General features: G+C 35.7%; 1 protein-coding gene and 1 pseudogene across 1 annotated transcript; one reads left to right on the top strand and one right to left on the bottom strand.

Moving 5' to 3' along the window:
• Positions 1-2,815: 2,815 nt before the first annotated feature.
• LOC145567185 (uncharacterized) lies at positions 2,816-3,335 on the bottom strand. Its single transcript, XM_081626427.1, has 2 exons — positions 3,201-3,335; positions 2,816-3,100 (listed from the first exon to the last, which is right to left on the bottom strand). The coding sequence occupies exons 1-2, from the start codon at positions 3,333-3,335 to the stop codon at positions 2,816-2,818; spliced, it is 420 nt and encodes a 139-aa protein (XP_081482553.1).
• A 4,442-nt stretch (positions 3,336-7,777) lies between these two features.
• LOC145593916 (transcription factor MYC2 pseudogene) lies at positions 7,778-10,209 on the top strand (annotated as a pseudogene).
• Positions 10,210-12,891: the final 2,682 nt, after the last annotated feature.

Here is a 12,891-nt window from a genome sequence, read left to right as displayed (position 1 = left end):
GATTGGAGCTGAACTTAACTGAAATGAAGTGAAAATTTTATGAGAGCAAGAAATTATGAACTAAGCTGAACTGAACTAAACTGAACTTATTAGAGTTGAACTGAACTGAAATTAAGCTGAGGAGAACAGACCTTAAATAAATGTAATTTCTATTTTACTCATGGAGTACCATGCACAAGGTACTCTAGATTTATTAAATTTATGTTATTTTAATGTGAAATTTTGTTATGTTAATTTATATGTATATATATATATATATTAGTTTTAAATAAACACTTCATACGTTTAACTCCCAATAAATAAGGGAATAAAGAAATATCTTAACACCAATTATAGATAAAATGTTTGAAAAGTTGTTGAAATGCCAAAAGGAAAAAGAAAGTCATACAACATGACAAAAGTACCATATATTAAAATAAAGGGTCCCTAAAATAAAATTAAAAAAAAATAAAACATTAATAGAATTCAAGAATTAAGTAATAAAACCAGGGTTATGTCTCTAAACCCATGATTTATACACATGATTAAGGGTTGGCAAATGATGCATGAAACGTGCCCAAACTATGAAAGTGGAAAATGGAATCAAAATAATGATTTATGACAATATTTGATAATTATAAAAATTGTCATTTTCACGATGCCCATCAAGCAAAACGTGCCTTTTTAATTTTTAATATTAGCTCTATTTTGATTAATATAATAGCTAGTTGATCTGAGAACCTTATCTTAGAATATAATTAACCATATAGTAATATTTAATTACAGACAATATCTGGGGCGGCCCCATGACCAAATCAATGGTTATTGATTTTTCTCTCGTGAAGCCAACACATTCTCTCCTACTCCATTTTCTTTGATGCTTTGGTTTTATTTTTTATTGCTCAAATGATTCATGACTTCATATTATTTGCAACTTGTTTTAATTTATTGTTTCTTATTTATTTATTTTTTTCAAATTTTTGTGTGTATTCAATGCTTTCCTTCAATTTTTATCGTAACTTAACTAATACTTGTAGTTTACCAATAAAGTATTGGCTCATTTGATAAGATTTTTATTTCAAATTCTAGAGATTTGGAATTTGAATCCTAACAATTAGTGAGGGTAGTTGGGGTAGAGATTCCCTTACCTTTCTCTCTATTCCCAAATACCTAACCCGTAAATAGTGAATATAAGAATATGTGAGGATTGAGGGTTGGTCACTTAGCTTGTTTATTTTTTCTTAGTTGTTTTATTTTACTTGTATTTTATTTTGAGTATAAATTAGAGATGTCCCTCTTAACATTTGGAATAAAATATTCAATGAGATCACAAGAGCTTTGAGTTTTTAGGTTAAGTAGAAGAGTTAAACATACATAAATTTGTGCCCAATTAGGGAATAGTGATAGAGTATAAAACATATTCCTGCAACATACTCCGACCCTTGAGACCCATATTGTTGTTGATAGGGTGCTCATAACCGGGTACCCGGGATTTCGGGTACCCGGAAGTGCGGGTACCCGAGAGTGCGGGTAGTTATTAAGGCGGCCCATTACCCGACCCGTTAAAAGCGGGTACCCGCTTATCGGGTACCCGTTTTTACCGGGTACCCTCCTCGGGTACCCGAAATTTTAATATATATGTTTTTTTTTAAAAAAAAATTAACCTGTTGTGACTTTAAAACATGCTGATTATTAACAAAAAATAAAATAAAAAAAAACAAACACAAACTATATATCCCAGTAAATTGAATATAGTATAAACATTAACATAATTAAACCAAAATCAAAATCAAAACTTAATTAGGGTTCATGTAATCGAAAAAAGGAACCACAAACATTGGAAAAATAACTCCAAAATTTACAATCAAAGATTCAGAAAAACTAATCGGTCTACCCGAACCTTCGCCAACAGAAGAAGGATCAACGAAAGTGACAAATCCAAAACCTCGAGGTGTATTAGTGAGACGATCTATCTTTAACAACAACAATGGAAGAAACTTCACCATATTTAACAGAGGTTCTTCTAAGAGGGACTGACGGATTGGCCTGAGAGGGACTGACGGAAGTCGCTTGAGAGGGAGGACTGACGGAAGTTGCCTGAGAGGGAGGAAGGAGGTCGCCTGAGAGAGGAAGGAGGTCGCCTGAGAGGGAGTGTTTGAGAGTGAAAGAGGAGAGAGAAGAAATCAAGAGAGGTGAGTGTGAAAGTGGAGATGCGGCTAGCTACTCTTTCTGAGTAAGTAACCCTAATTCCCTAAAGGAGTAAAGGGAATTCCAGCCTATAAGAAAAAAAAAATAATAAAAAAATATATATATATATATATATATTTATCGGGTACCCGAGACGGTCAGAGGTCGGCCCATTACCTGACCCGCAAATATGATATTTTAGCGGGTCGGGTACCCGACCCGTAAAATTGGGAAAAAATTGAAATTTACCCGTCGGGTACTTTGCGGGTCAGGTCAAACGGGTCAGGTATTTTTAAACACCCCTAGTTGTTGAGGCTGCTGGTATGGCGCCATGTGGGGGGTAGGCGTAGCATAGTAGGTTGCTAGTGCACGAGCTTGAGGTGGGGCAGCATAGCCAGGCCTTGGTGCTTGCTGTTGCGGTACGGATACGGGGGCAGGCCCCATTGAGGTGCTGTTGTTGCCCATTGCGGGGCTCCCTGTTGTTACGGGGCAAGCTATTGCTGACCAAAGGCTCGACCACAACCTTTGCCCCTGCCCCGACCTTTGCCATGCCCACGAGCCCACGACCCCCGGTGCCACCCCCACGACCAGTCGCCGGAGGCTGCTGTTGAGGCGGTGTGGTGGTGTCTGTGGTGGCCGAGCTGTCAGATTATGCCACAAACAATGAATTAGGAGCACTAGAATCATTAGCACGACACGATTCTTCAAGCATGAGACGTGATCTTGATGTTTCAAAGGAAGGAAGAGGATCCGTTTGTTGAATCATTGCAGCAACCGTATCAAAATCAGTGCCCACGAGCCTTAACACTAACCGAATCACCAATTTCTGTTCCGACACGGGTTGATCAACATTAGCAAGTTGATCTTTTATATTCTTCAATTCTCGACAATATGAAGATATATTCGAAAAATTGGAGATATGCAAGCTATTAAACTGAGTTTCAAAATACACTGCCCTTATTGTGTTTGTTATCTTGAAAAATATCTTTTAATTTATCCCATATTTGTTGTGTCGTATCCCCTCTATACAAAACAGTCTCGAGCAAGTCGCGTGAAATAATAGTGCCATAAATCCAATTCTTGACAACATAATCAAGTCTTTTCCACATATCATCGGACAAATTCGTAGGTTTCGATGTTTTTGGATCGATATATATGATTAAGAACATTGTAAGCATGACAGTGACACTCAAACAACTCAACCCAATTCGAATAGTGAACCTTTCCACGTTCAAGGAGAAGAGGGATAACGTTTTTGATGTTATTCACCCCAAAGCAAGATGAAAATCAGAGGAAGAAGATGATTTGTTATCGTTGTTATTGTCACCGTCTTTGGTCAACTTAAGCTTTTGGTTGAGATGGTCTACTAACATGGCATCGGAGCCAGCGTGACACAAAGGTCACGAGGTCAAATCTCATCCACCCCTTTTCAAAATGGAATTAATTCGCAACGAGTATGGGAGGGTATGTGCTACATCCACATTTCAAGCCCAAAGGGCCTTTCATGTGAGGGGGAGTGATAGAGTATAAAACATATTCCCACGCCTCAACCATCAGTTTAAGCTTTTGGTTGCAATGGTCTACTAACAAATAGTATATTATGGTGAATCAATTTTAATTTAAACTTTATCCAACCACGAGTTAACTACATGTTTAATTCTTACTTCAGATACTTTAAGGGTCATTATTTTATTAGGCAATAATAATCAATAAAGTCAAAATGAAACAACACTTTTTTCACATTTGAAAAAATTCAAGGCTAATAAACATTAGGTAATAAGGTAAAATATTGGACTAATCAGGTCTAAGAATTTTTAATTAATGTGAAGCGAATGCACCCTAGGCCTAGAAGCATTATGCATAACAACCACTATACAATCATAAAAAAGGATTTCTTCCACATATAGTACAATATAAGGAAAAATACGGTGTAATAAAATTTTGAGCATATAATCTAAATCTTCAATACTTCGTATTTTTATTCATCTATAGTTAATTAATAATAGCGGATTAGAGGTTGTGCTATTCTTTCTTATTCTAATTTATTGTCAAATTAATAATACTAGTACAGGTTATTATATTTTGTAAAAAACAATTGAAAATTAAACATACATATGACGAGGAACATGTTTAACATTTGTATGGTATGTAAATAAATAAAGGCATGGAAAAAGGCATAAATCTTCCGATCCATAGACAACCGAAGCTTCGTATGTAATAATGAGGGTTTGCTTAACTGAAAGAAGCAATAAAGTATAGAAGGAAGTCAAGGAACTAAAGAAGGCAAAGAATTATAGAACCAACTAAATTTGGTCAAAAAAGTTGATATAACTACTCTACTATCAAGTCTAAGCTTACTCGGTTCGTTACGTACCTACCGACCAAGTGATAGTAATACACTATTAGTATTACTACTGTTGAGTACCGTACTACCGACCAAGGAGTACGATACTTTAGAGCCTTCCTTCTTCATTCATGGTATTTGCGTGCCCTCTATGAAGGAGTATGATTCGTGCACTGTAGAGCCGTAGATCGGTAATGTATACGTATGACACAATTTATGTTTTTACTCGTTTATATGTTTATTTTCAGTTCAGTTCAGCTCAATTTAGTTCAGTTCAGTTCAGTTCAATTCAGCTCCTAATTTACTTCTCTTATAAAATATTCAGTTCAGCTGATTTCAATCTATTAGAACAAGCCCTTATTTATTATGGTATTTCTTGAATGGAGAATAATGGTGAACGAAGGGAGTATTGAAAAAAAGTCTTCTTTGATTAAAGGGGTTGAGTTGAGTTGAGGACTTGAGGTTGTTGTTTAACCATAAACCTGAATTTTGTAAACGATTGTGTTGACAACAAAATCTCTATTACTTCATATTAACAGCCATGGGCGGATCTAGGGGGGGTTCAAGGGGGTTCATTGAACCCCCAGATTTTTTGGAAAAAAAATATAAGTTTTGATATTTTTTTTTTTTAAAAAAAAAGAAAAAAAAAATAAGGTTAAAACAAATTTTTGTGAAGTAAATAAACAAATATGTAAGTCTGGCACATTGGTAAGGGAGTGACTAATAGAGTAGAGAGACTCCTCTTGATCATGGGTTCGAGACTAGCTACCCTCATTTTTTTCCTTTTTTTTTTTTTTCCCCTTTCGTTTGTGTTTATTGGGGACTTGAGATTTTTGTTTTTCGTGTAATATTCATTTTTTGCAATATAATTATAGATTTATCATTTATAGAAGTAGTAAATCATGGGTTCGAGACTAGCTACCCTCATTTTTTTCCTTTTTTTTTTTTTTTTTTTTTTTTTTTTTTTTTTTTCCCTTTCGTTTGTGTTTATTGGGGACTTGGGTTTTTTGTTTTTCGTGTAATATTCATTTTTTGCAATATAATTATAGATTTATCATTTATAGAAGTAGTAATGTTTTAGCACGCTTTCAAAGTATAAAACTCGAAGAATGCTTTTGTAGGGTTTTTTTTTTTATTTATTTATTATTTTGTAACTGTTAAATCCATCCATTTGTAATAAAAAATTCTAACTTATATATTGAATATTTAATTAATATAAAGATTTATCATTTATAGAAGTAGTAATGTTTTAGCACGCTTTCAAGGTATAAAACTCGAAGAATGCTTTTGTAGGGTTTTTTTATTATTATTTATTTATTATTTTGTAACTGTTAAATGCATCCATTTGTAATAAAAAAAATTCTAACTTATATATTGAATATTTAATTAATATATGAGCATCGTTTGTTTTTTAAGATTCCGAACCCACAGTTCAGAATTCCTGGATACGCAACTGTTAACAGCAAATAAGGGGAGTACTACGCTTTTCATCAAAAATGTAAAATGATAGGTGCGTCATGTTTGTTAATTTGGTAGTTCACTCAACTCGCTAAGTAGCCACACCGAGTAAGACCAAGTGAGTATTGACCAGTTACCAGTATGACTATTGACTACAGTCTACAAAATGCTTATGTAATTTTTTTATTTTAATTTTTAAGTATGGCTTTTGTGATTAATTAATTACGGAGTACTCGTTTATACAAAAGTAATCCGTATAATTGTGCAGTCTTCTTTCACAAAAAATAAATAATTGTGCAGCCTGGTGGATATTTCTGGAGTCCTGAAGTCCCCACTGTCGGCACCTTCCTACAACGCGCTTTGTTTTACTCGTATTATTGTAATTGTAATATACACTCCAACATGAAATTAGGAGGGCTGAATGGCCCATAAGGAGCCCGATATTCTAGCCCTTTAGGAAGTATTCACTATTCAGGATTTTGGTTATATACACTCCTTTTGTCCCTTTTTTATGTTCTATTTGCCTTTTTATGATTTTTAAAATGTGTCTTAAAATATAATACCTTCGTTTTCTTTTAGTTGACACGTATTTTGTTTTAGAAAATTTACTTTTGAGGTAACTTTTTTACCTTGTATTTATAAAGTACCCCCACTTGCCTTCTCTCTCTCTCTCTCTCTCTTTTCCTTAATATATGTGCCTAAATCAAACGCGTCAACTAAATAGAAACGGAGGAAGTATATAACTAAATAGAATTTGCGGTTAAATTTTATTATATTTGACCTAATAATTTGCAATGGGGCAAAATTAGGAATTGAAGGAGTAGCAACAAGTAATAACCACCAAGAACTTCAGAAGCATGATATACTCCCTTATTTTGTACAAAGTATTTTTTTTCTCTTATCTAAACCTGGCAATTAGACTCGACCTGACCTATGATTAACCCAAACTGAAATTGATCTAATTTAAATCTGGGTCTGACTTGGACTTAGACCCAAATTTAGCGCAAACTCGACTTGACTTCATTAAACCTAAAGTATGACTCGTACTCGATCCGAACAACTTGTTTGCCAGGTTCTTATATTATTTTATGAAGTATAAAGCATAACAATTTTTGTTAGATAACAAACAGATCTTACCAGGTAATCTCCATAAAATTACCGCTTATTTTCTTCATTTCAATAGGTTAGGACACGTATAAAGGAGGAAGCTCAAGTTTATCATTTTGATAAACAAAAGTTGTCCATCAAATGATAATATACTTCGTACAACTCTGTAGAAGGGTAACCTCCACCATTAAGCACAATCCTTATCACTATGTTGCCAAACACAGTAGTGGTTTACTAAAAGCTACTATTTCGTACCTTAAAATTAATAATGAACACACCCTTAAAAGAGCAAGTCGTTAAAAAACAAAAAAACTAAGGGCCTGTTCTCATTGACTGAACTCAGCTGAAGTGAAGTAAACTCAGCTGAACTGAACTGAACTAAAATAAATATTTTATAAGAGAAGGAAATTAGGAGCTAAATTGAATTGAACTGAACTGAGCTGAACTGAACTGAACTGAACTGAACTGAACTGAGCTGAGCTGAGCTGTAAAAAAACAGGCCCTAAGTCTTTTAACTTATTTCAAACAAAGTAAATCGATACGAGTTCAATATTTTGAAAATCAATTACTATGAGACACACAAAATTTGTCGAATAGAACAGGTGAATACGAGTAAAAAAAAAAAAAAAAAAAAAAGTGGATATGTATATAATAGCCCACGCAGGCACGCACCCACGACTGAATTTCTCCGAGTGTCAAAAGCCCCTCTAGTCTCCTACCCACTCCCTCTCTAATCAATACTTTAATTTCTCTCTCCTCTTTCTTCCCCCACGCATTTCACACTGCCTTCCCATCTTCTCCAAGCCGCCACTCCCTCTCTTTCACGTGTTTCATTCCTTCCTCTCCTCTCCTCTCCTCATTTTTCATGAATTTCTCTCTCCTTTGAAAATTCATCCCCAATTTAATAATCAAATAATGATGAATCTCTGGTCATCTGATGACATTAATGGATCTTCATCTTCCTCCTTACTCATGATGGACTCCTACAACCCTTCCATCTCCACCACCACCGCCTCCGCCGCCGCACACGACACCCTTCACAGCCGTCTCCAAGCCTTAATCGACGTCCCCGCCACCCCTCGCGGTGAAAGCTGGACTTACGCTATTTTCTGGCAATACAGCATCGATTACTCCGGCCAATCTCTCCTCGGTTGGGGTGATGGCTATTACAAAGGTGAAGATAAGCAAACCCGTCAAGAAAAGGTGGCGACTAACCGGATTTCTCAGGATTTAGCCGAGCAGGAGCACCGGAAGAAGGTGCTCCGGGAGCTGAATTCGCTCATTTCCGGCGCTTCTCCGCCGGAAGATTCCGCCGTAGAGGAGGAAGTTACCGATACTGAGTGGTTCTTCCTTATTTCTATGACTCATACTTTTGCTAGTGGTGAGGATTTACCGGGCCAGGCCCATTTGAGCTCATCCCCGATTTGGGCCGCCGGGCTTGAACGGTTGTCGAGCTCGCCGTGTAATCGGGCTAAACAAGGGTCGTGTTTCGGGCTTCAGACGATGGTGTCGATTCCGGTGTTGAACGGCGTTGTTGAGTTGGGGTCCACTGAGGTGATTTTTCAGAGCCCAGATTTGATGAATAAGGTTAGGGTTTTGTTCTGTTTTGGGCCTGGGCCTAATGACCCGGGTTGTTCGTGGCCGGCTCCGGGTTCGGTTCCGGGTTCTACCCCTGTTCCTTCCGGTGAGAGTGATCCGACTGCGATGTGGATCAACGACCCGAACCCGCCGGAAGTGAAGGAAACGAGAAAAACTCCTACGCCGCCACCGCCGCCGGCGACGATACAACAACAATCTCAGCCGCCTCAATCGAAAGTGATTAATTTGGATAGTCCGATTAAGAGCAACGTTACTGATGCTCAGAAACCTGGGTTTTTTACCCGAGAGTTGAATTTTTCGGAGTATGCTGGGTTGAATGGAAGTGGGTCTAAGTGTAATGGGAGTTTAAAGCCGGAATCTGGAGAGATTTTGAGTTTTGGTGGGGGTGATGTTAAGAAATCTGTTAACAATGGTAACTCCAACACAATTTTTGGGGCGAATTCTCAGTTTTTGATGGATGAGAATAGCAACAAGAAGAAGCATTGTTCGCCTAATTCAAGAGGGAGTAATGATGAGGGGATGTTGTCCTTCACTTCTGGGGTGATTTTAGCGTCGTCCGGGGTGGGGAAATCAAGTAACAATGGCGGTGCCGATTCCGAGCATTCGGATTTGGAGGCGTCCGTTCGAGAGGTGGATAGTAGTAGGGTGGTGGCACCCGAGCCGGAGAAGAGGCCGAGGAAGCGAGGGAGAAAGCCTGCTAATGGGAGAGAAGAGCCATTGAATCATGTAGAGGCAGAGAGACAACGGAGGGAGAAGCTTAATCAAAGGTTCTACGCTCTTCGTGCTGTAGTCCCTAACGTTTCGAAGATGGATAAGGCGTCCCTCTTAGGGGACGCCATATCCTACATAAACGAGCTTAAGTCGAAGCTCACAGACTTTGAGTCGGAGAAAGAAGGATTGGTTGGTCAAGTTGAAGAGTTAAAGAAAGAGTTGTTATCCTCAAAAGGAGGCGTGGGATCACTAAGCCATCATCAACAACCACCTCCACCACACTTCGATAATGATATCAAAGTGAATGGAATCAAACAACCGCATTTGGTAGATTTAGAAATCGATGTTAAGATTATCGGTTGGGAAGCGATGATTCGTGTCAATTGTAACAAGAAGAACCACCCAGCCGCGAGGCTAATGGCCGCGTTGAAAGAGTTAGACTTAGAAGTCACACATGCTAGCGTATCAGTTGTTAACGACTTGATGATCCAACAAGCGACGGTGAAGATGGGGAACCGGTATTATAGCCAAGAACAACTCAGGATGGTTCTAACTTCTAAGGTATCAGATCCCAGATAACATAAACAAAATTCAAATTCATCATCAGATGATATTTAGAAGCTAGTTATGCTATGTTGTTCATATTAGCTATTATTGATCCCAGTATGTATAATTATAGTTTAGTTGAGCTTAAATTCTTAGATTAAGTTTAGTGTATGTTGTATGTACAAGTAAACAGGAGCTGGGAATATATATATCCTTTTGCCAATCTCTGTAAATGGAAATAAAATACTTAGCTCCAACATCCAAGTTTTGATTCTTCAGCTGAGTTTTGTTCTTAGGTTTTATGTATGTGTATGATTTCTCTTTGGTCTGAGCATTGAACTGAAATGTAAGGCTACTAGGAGAGTAGGAGTAATGTACTGTGGTAGTGTTAATAACCACCTTTTGGAACTAATCTTATCGGTTTACATTGATTAGTGTTAAGGTTACGTACATCTACACCTCAACTCGGCCACAAGTCACAACCACCTCAATGGAGTTCATAAGAAGAACTCCAAGTCGACATGCAATTTATCACAACCACATCTAATCCGAATGAAAAAAAAGTTAAATAAATAGCGTATATCTAGAAATAGAGCAATTATTCGAGTACAGAGCATGTATAAGTACTATTCCATAGTAGTGTAACGCGGATTGCTTTATAAATAAATTGGCATGTGCAGGTTAAAGGAAATTAAAAAGTGTGTTATGTTTGTAAAGTGACATTCACATGGGAGTTGTTGTAGCTGAGTAACAGTTTTTTGTTTGTTTATGCAAATAATAAAAATGCAATAGCAAACTGTATAGTAGTAATAGGTCTGTAGGTGGATATTTTTGAACAAAAAATTATCTGTAATTGAATATGCATGTTATGTTGATTGGTTCATTAATAGCAAAGTGCATGAGTTGGAAGATTCAGGTTATCTCACTCCCTCACTCTGTTTATCGCGTCACTGTTTTTGGATCACTAACAAGTAACAACCACGTTTTACTTATTTCTGCTTTTACTTAGAATGTAGCAGCATGTTTGGGCTTATCTTTATAAGCTTCAAAAGCTTACTTGCCAAACTCCTCTTTTCTTGTTTTCTTCCCCTTCCCTTAACTTGCATCATTATTAGGGTGTTTGTTTTGGACTTGGGTCTAATTAATTCATTTTGAATTAAATTGGCAAATACAACTTTATCTGCCAAATAAACGAATTTTTGTTAATCCTGGTGGTATTTATGTAAATATATTGAAAAAGAGTGCTCATTTATTCAGTACTTTTGGTGAGCTGTCTAATTACTGTTTGCAATTTGCATTTACTGTTTGCTGAGGAAATTACACATGTACCCTTCAACTAGTACATAAAAAGACGCATGTACCCCTCCACTGGTACTTGAAAAGACAATTATACCCCCCAGATAAACAAATTTTATTTATCTGGGGAATTAACTAGGCACAACTTGAACAAATTTAATTGAATTTAGTTTTGTTTGAAAAAAAATATTGAATTTTTTATCTAAAATGTCTAAACAATCTAATTTTATTCAAAATGGATTATAATATGTAGTACTTAAATTTTTTTTTTTTATCCAAATCGAAACTTGAATAAGAATAATCTACCATATAATTAAAAGGAAATGACATGTTTTATAATACTATTAATTAAAAGTACAAAATATTAAGCAAAATTTAGTTTAGTAGAAAAGTTTTCATCTCACTACTACTAACGTAAGGTTGCGAGAACAAACTCCATTGAAAGCACTTTAATTTGGAGGTTGGGATTATTCCCTTACCTTTTCTTCCCCCCCTATTTCTAAAGGCTCGAGTTGGTTGAACTTTTGAAAGATTTCGATCTACAATTCTCCTTTTCTTGATCAACATAAAATCATATACCATCCTAATCTGTGTCAATTGTATATGTTACTTTAGGGTTCGTTTGACACTGTTGTGGTTTTCTATTTTTTGGTTTTTTGTTGTATAAAAGTATATGATTTATGTCACATAATTAATCAAAAATTATTTAAACTTATTAAAATTATAATAATTTTAAAAACTGACAACAAAAAAGTGGAAACACCATTTTATTGTTTTCTGTTTTTGGTTTTTAGTTTTCAAAAAAAAAAAGGAAACTGAAAACCAAAAATGATGCCAAACATGCATTATAAGTTGCGATTATTTATCCATATCTACTACTCCTGGCCTATATGTTTTAGCTGACATACCACCAATGATTTAATATTTAATCTGGCAGCTAACTAACTATTTGAACTCATTTAATATGTGTAACAATAATGTAGTTTTATATAGCTAATCATGTTCGTTGCTTATTCCATAAAAAAGTCATGCAGCTGCCAGACAAAGAATATAATGCTCAAGTAATTATGTTAAATACTTCTCCTAACAAATATTTACATTTGACTTTGGCTCTGTTTGGTAATTTGCTATTGTCCGATTAATATTATTGATTGTATTAATTAGTCTGGCTAGCTGGTTATGTCAGCTGATTTGACTAGTTAGTTGTAAATAGCTGATTATGTAAAAGTGTTTGGTAATTAGTTGTTTTAGTGTATTCAATATCCAAAACAAGCTAATTTCAAAAGCTCTTTAATAAGCTATTTACTAACCTCTAAATTAGCTTATTAAAATACTCAAACCTCTAAATCTCTAATAGGGCTTAGTAAGCTAAAGCGGTAGTTGGTAGGGGTACCAAACTACCAAATCATATATTTGCTTTTTTTTTTTCTTTTGTTGAAATATTTGCTTCTATTGATATCATTAGGTGTTAAATTATCTAGTGAATTTGTATTTTAGAATCATCCTTTCACAATCTCACATACCCCTTGTATACGTGTACGTGCCCCTACTTAGAAGCATGAATGAGTATATTAAAAAGAAAATTATATTTACCTAACAATTTAAATTATATTATTGTTAAGCACCTAACCACACATCATATTCTTATCCAAAAAAAATTGAAA

This window comes from Chenopodium album, chromosome 2, assembly GCF_948465745.1.
Source record: "Chenopodium album chromosome 2, dcCheAlbu1.1, whole genome shotgun sequence".
NCBI classification, from domain to species: Eukaryota; Viridiplantae; Streptophyta; class Magnoliopsida; order Caryophyllales; family Amaranthaceae; genus Chenopodium; species Chenopodium album.
This window is presented reverse-complemented; position numbering and strand designations above follow the sequence as displayed.

Bases quoted from the DNA above. Each gene is read 5' to 3' on its own strand.
- LOC145567185 (XM_081626427.1), bottom strand. From the start codon at position 3,335: ATGTTCTTAATCATATATATCGATCCAAAAACATCGAAACCTACGAAT. The intron at 3,101-3,200 runs GTTTTGTATAGA...TTTGAAACTCAG, and splicing joins CACGCGACTTGCTCGAGACT to TTTAATAGCTTGCATATCTC.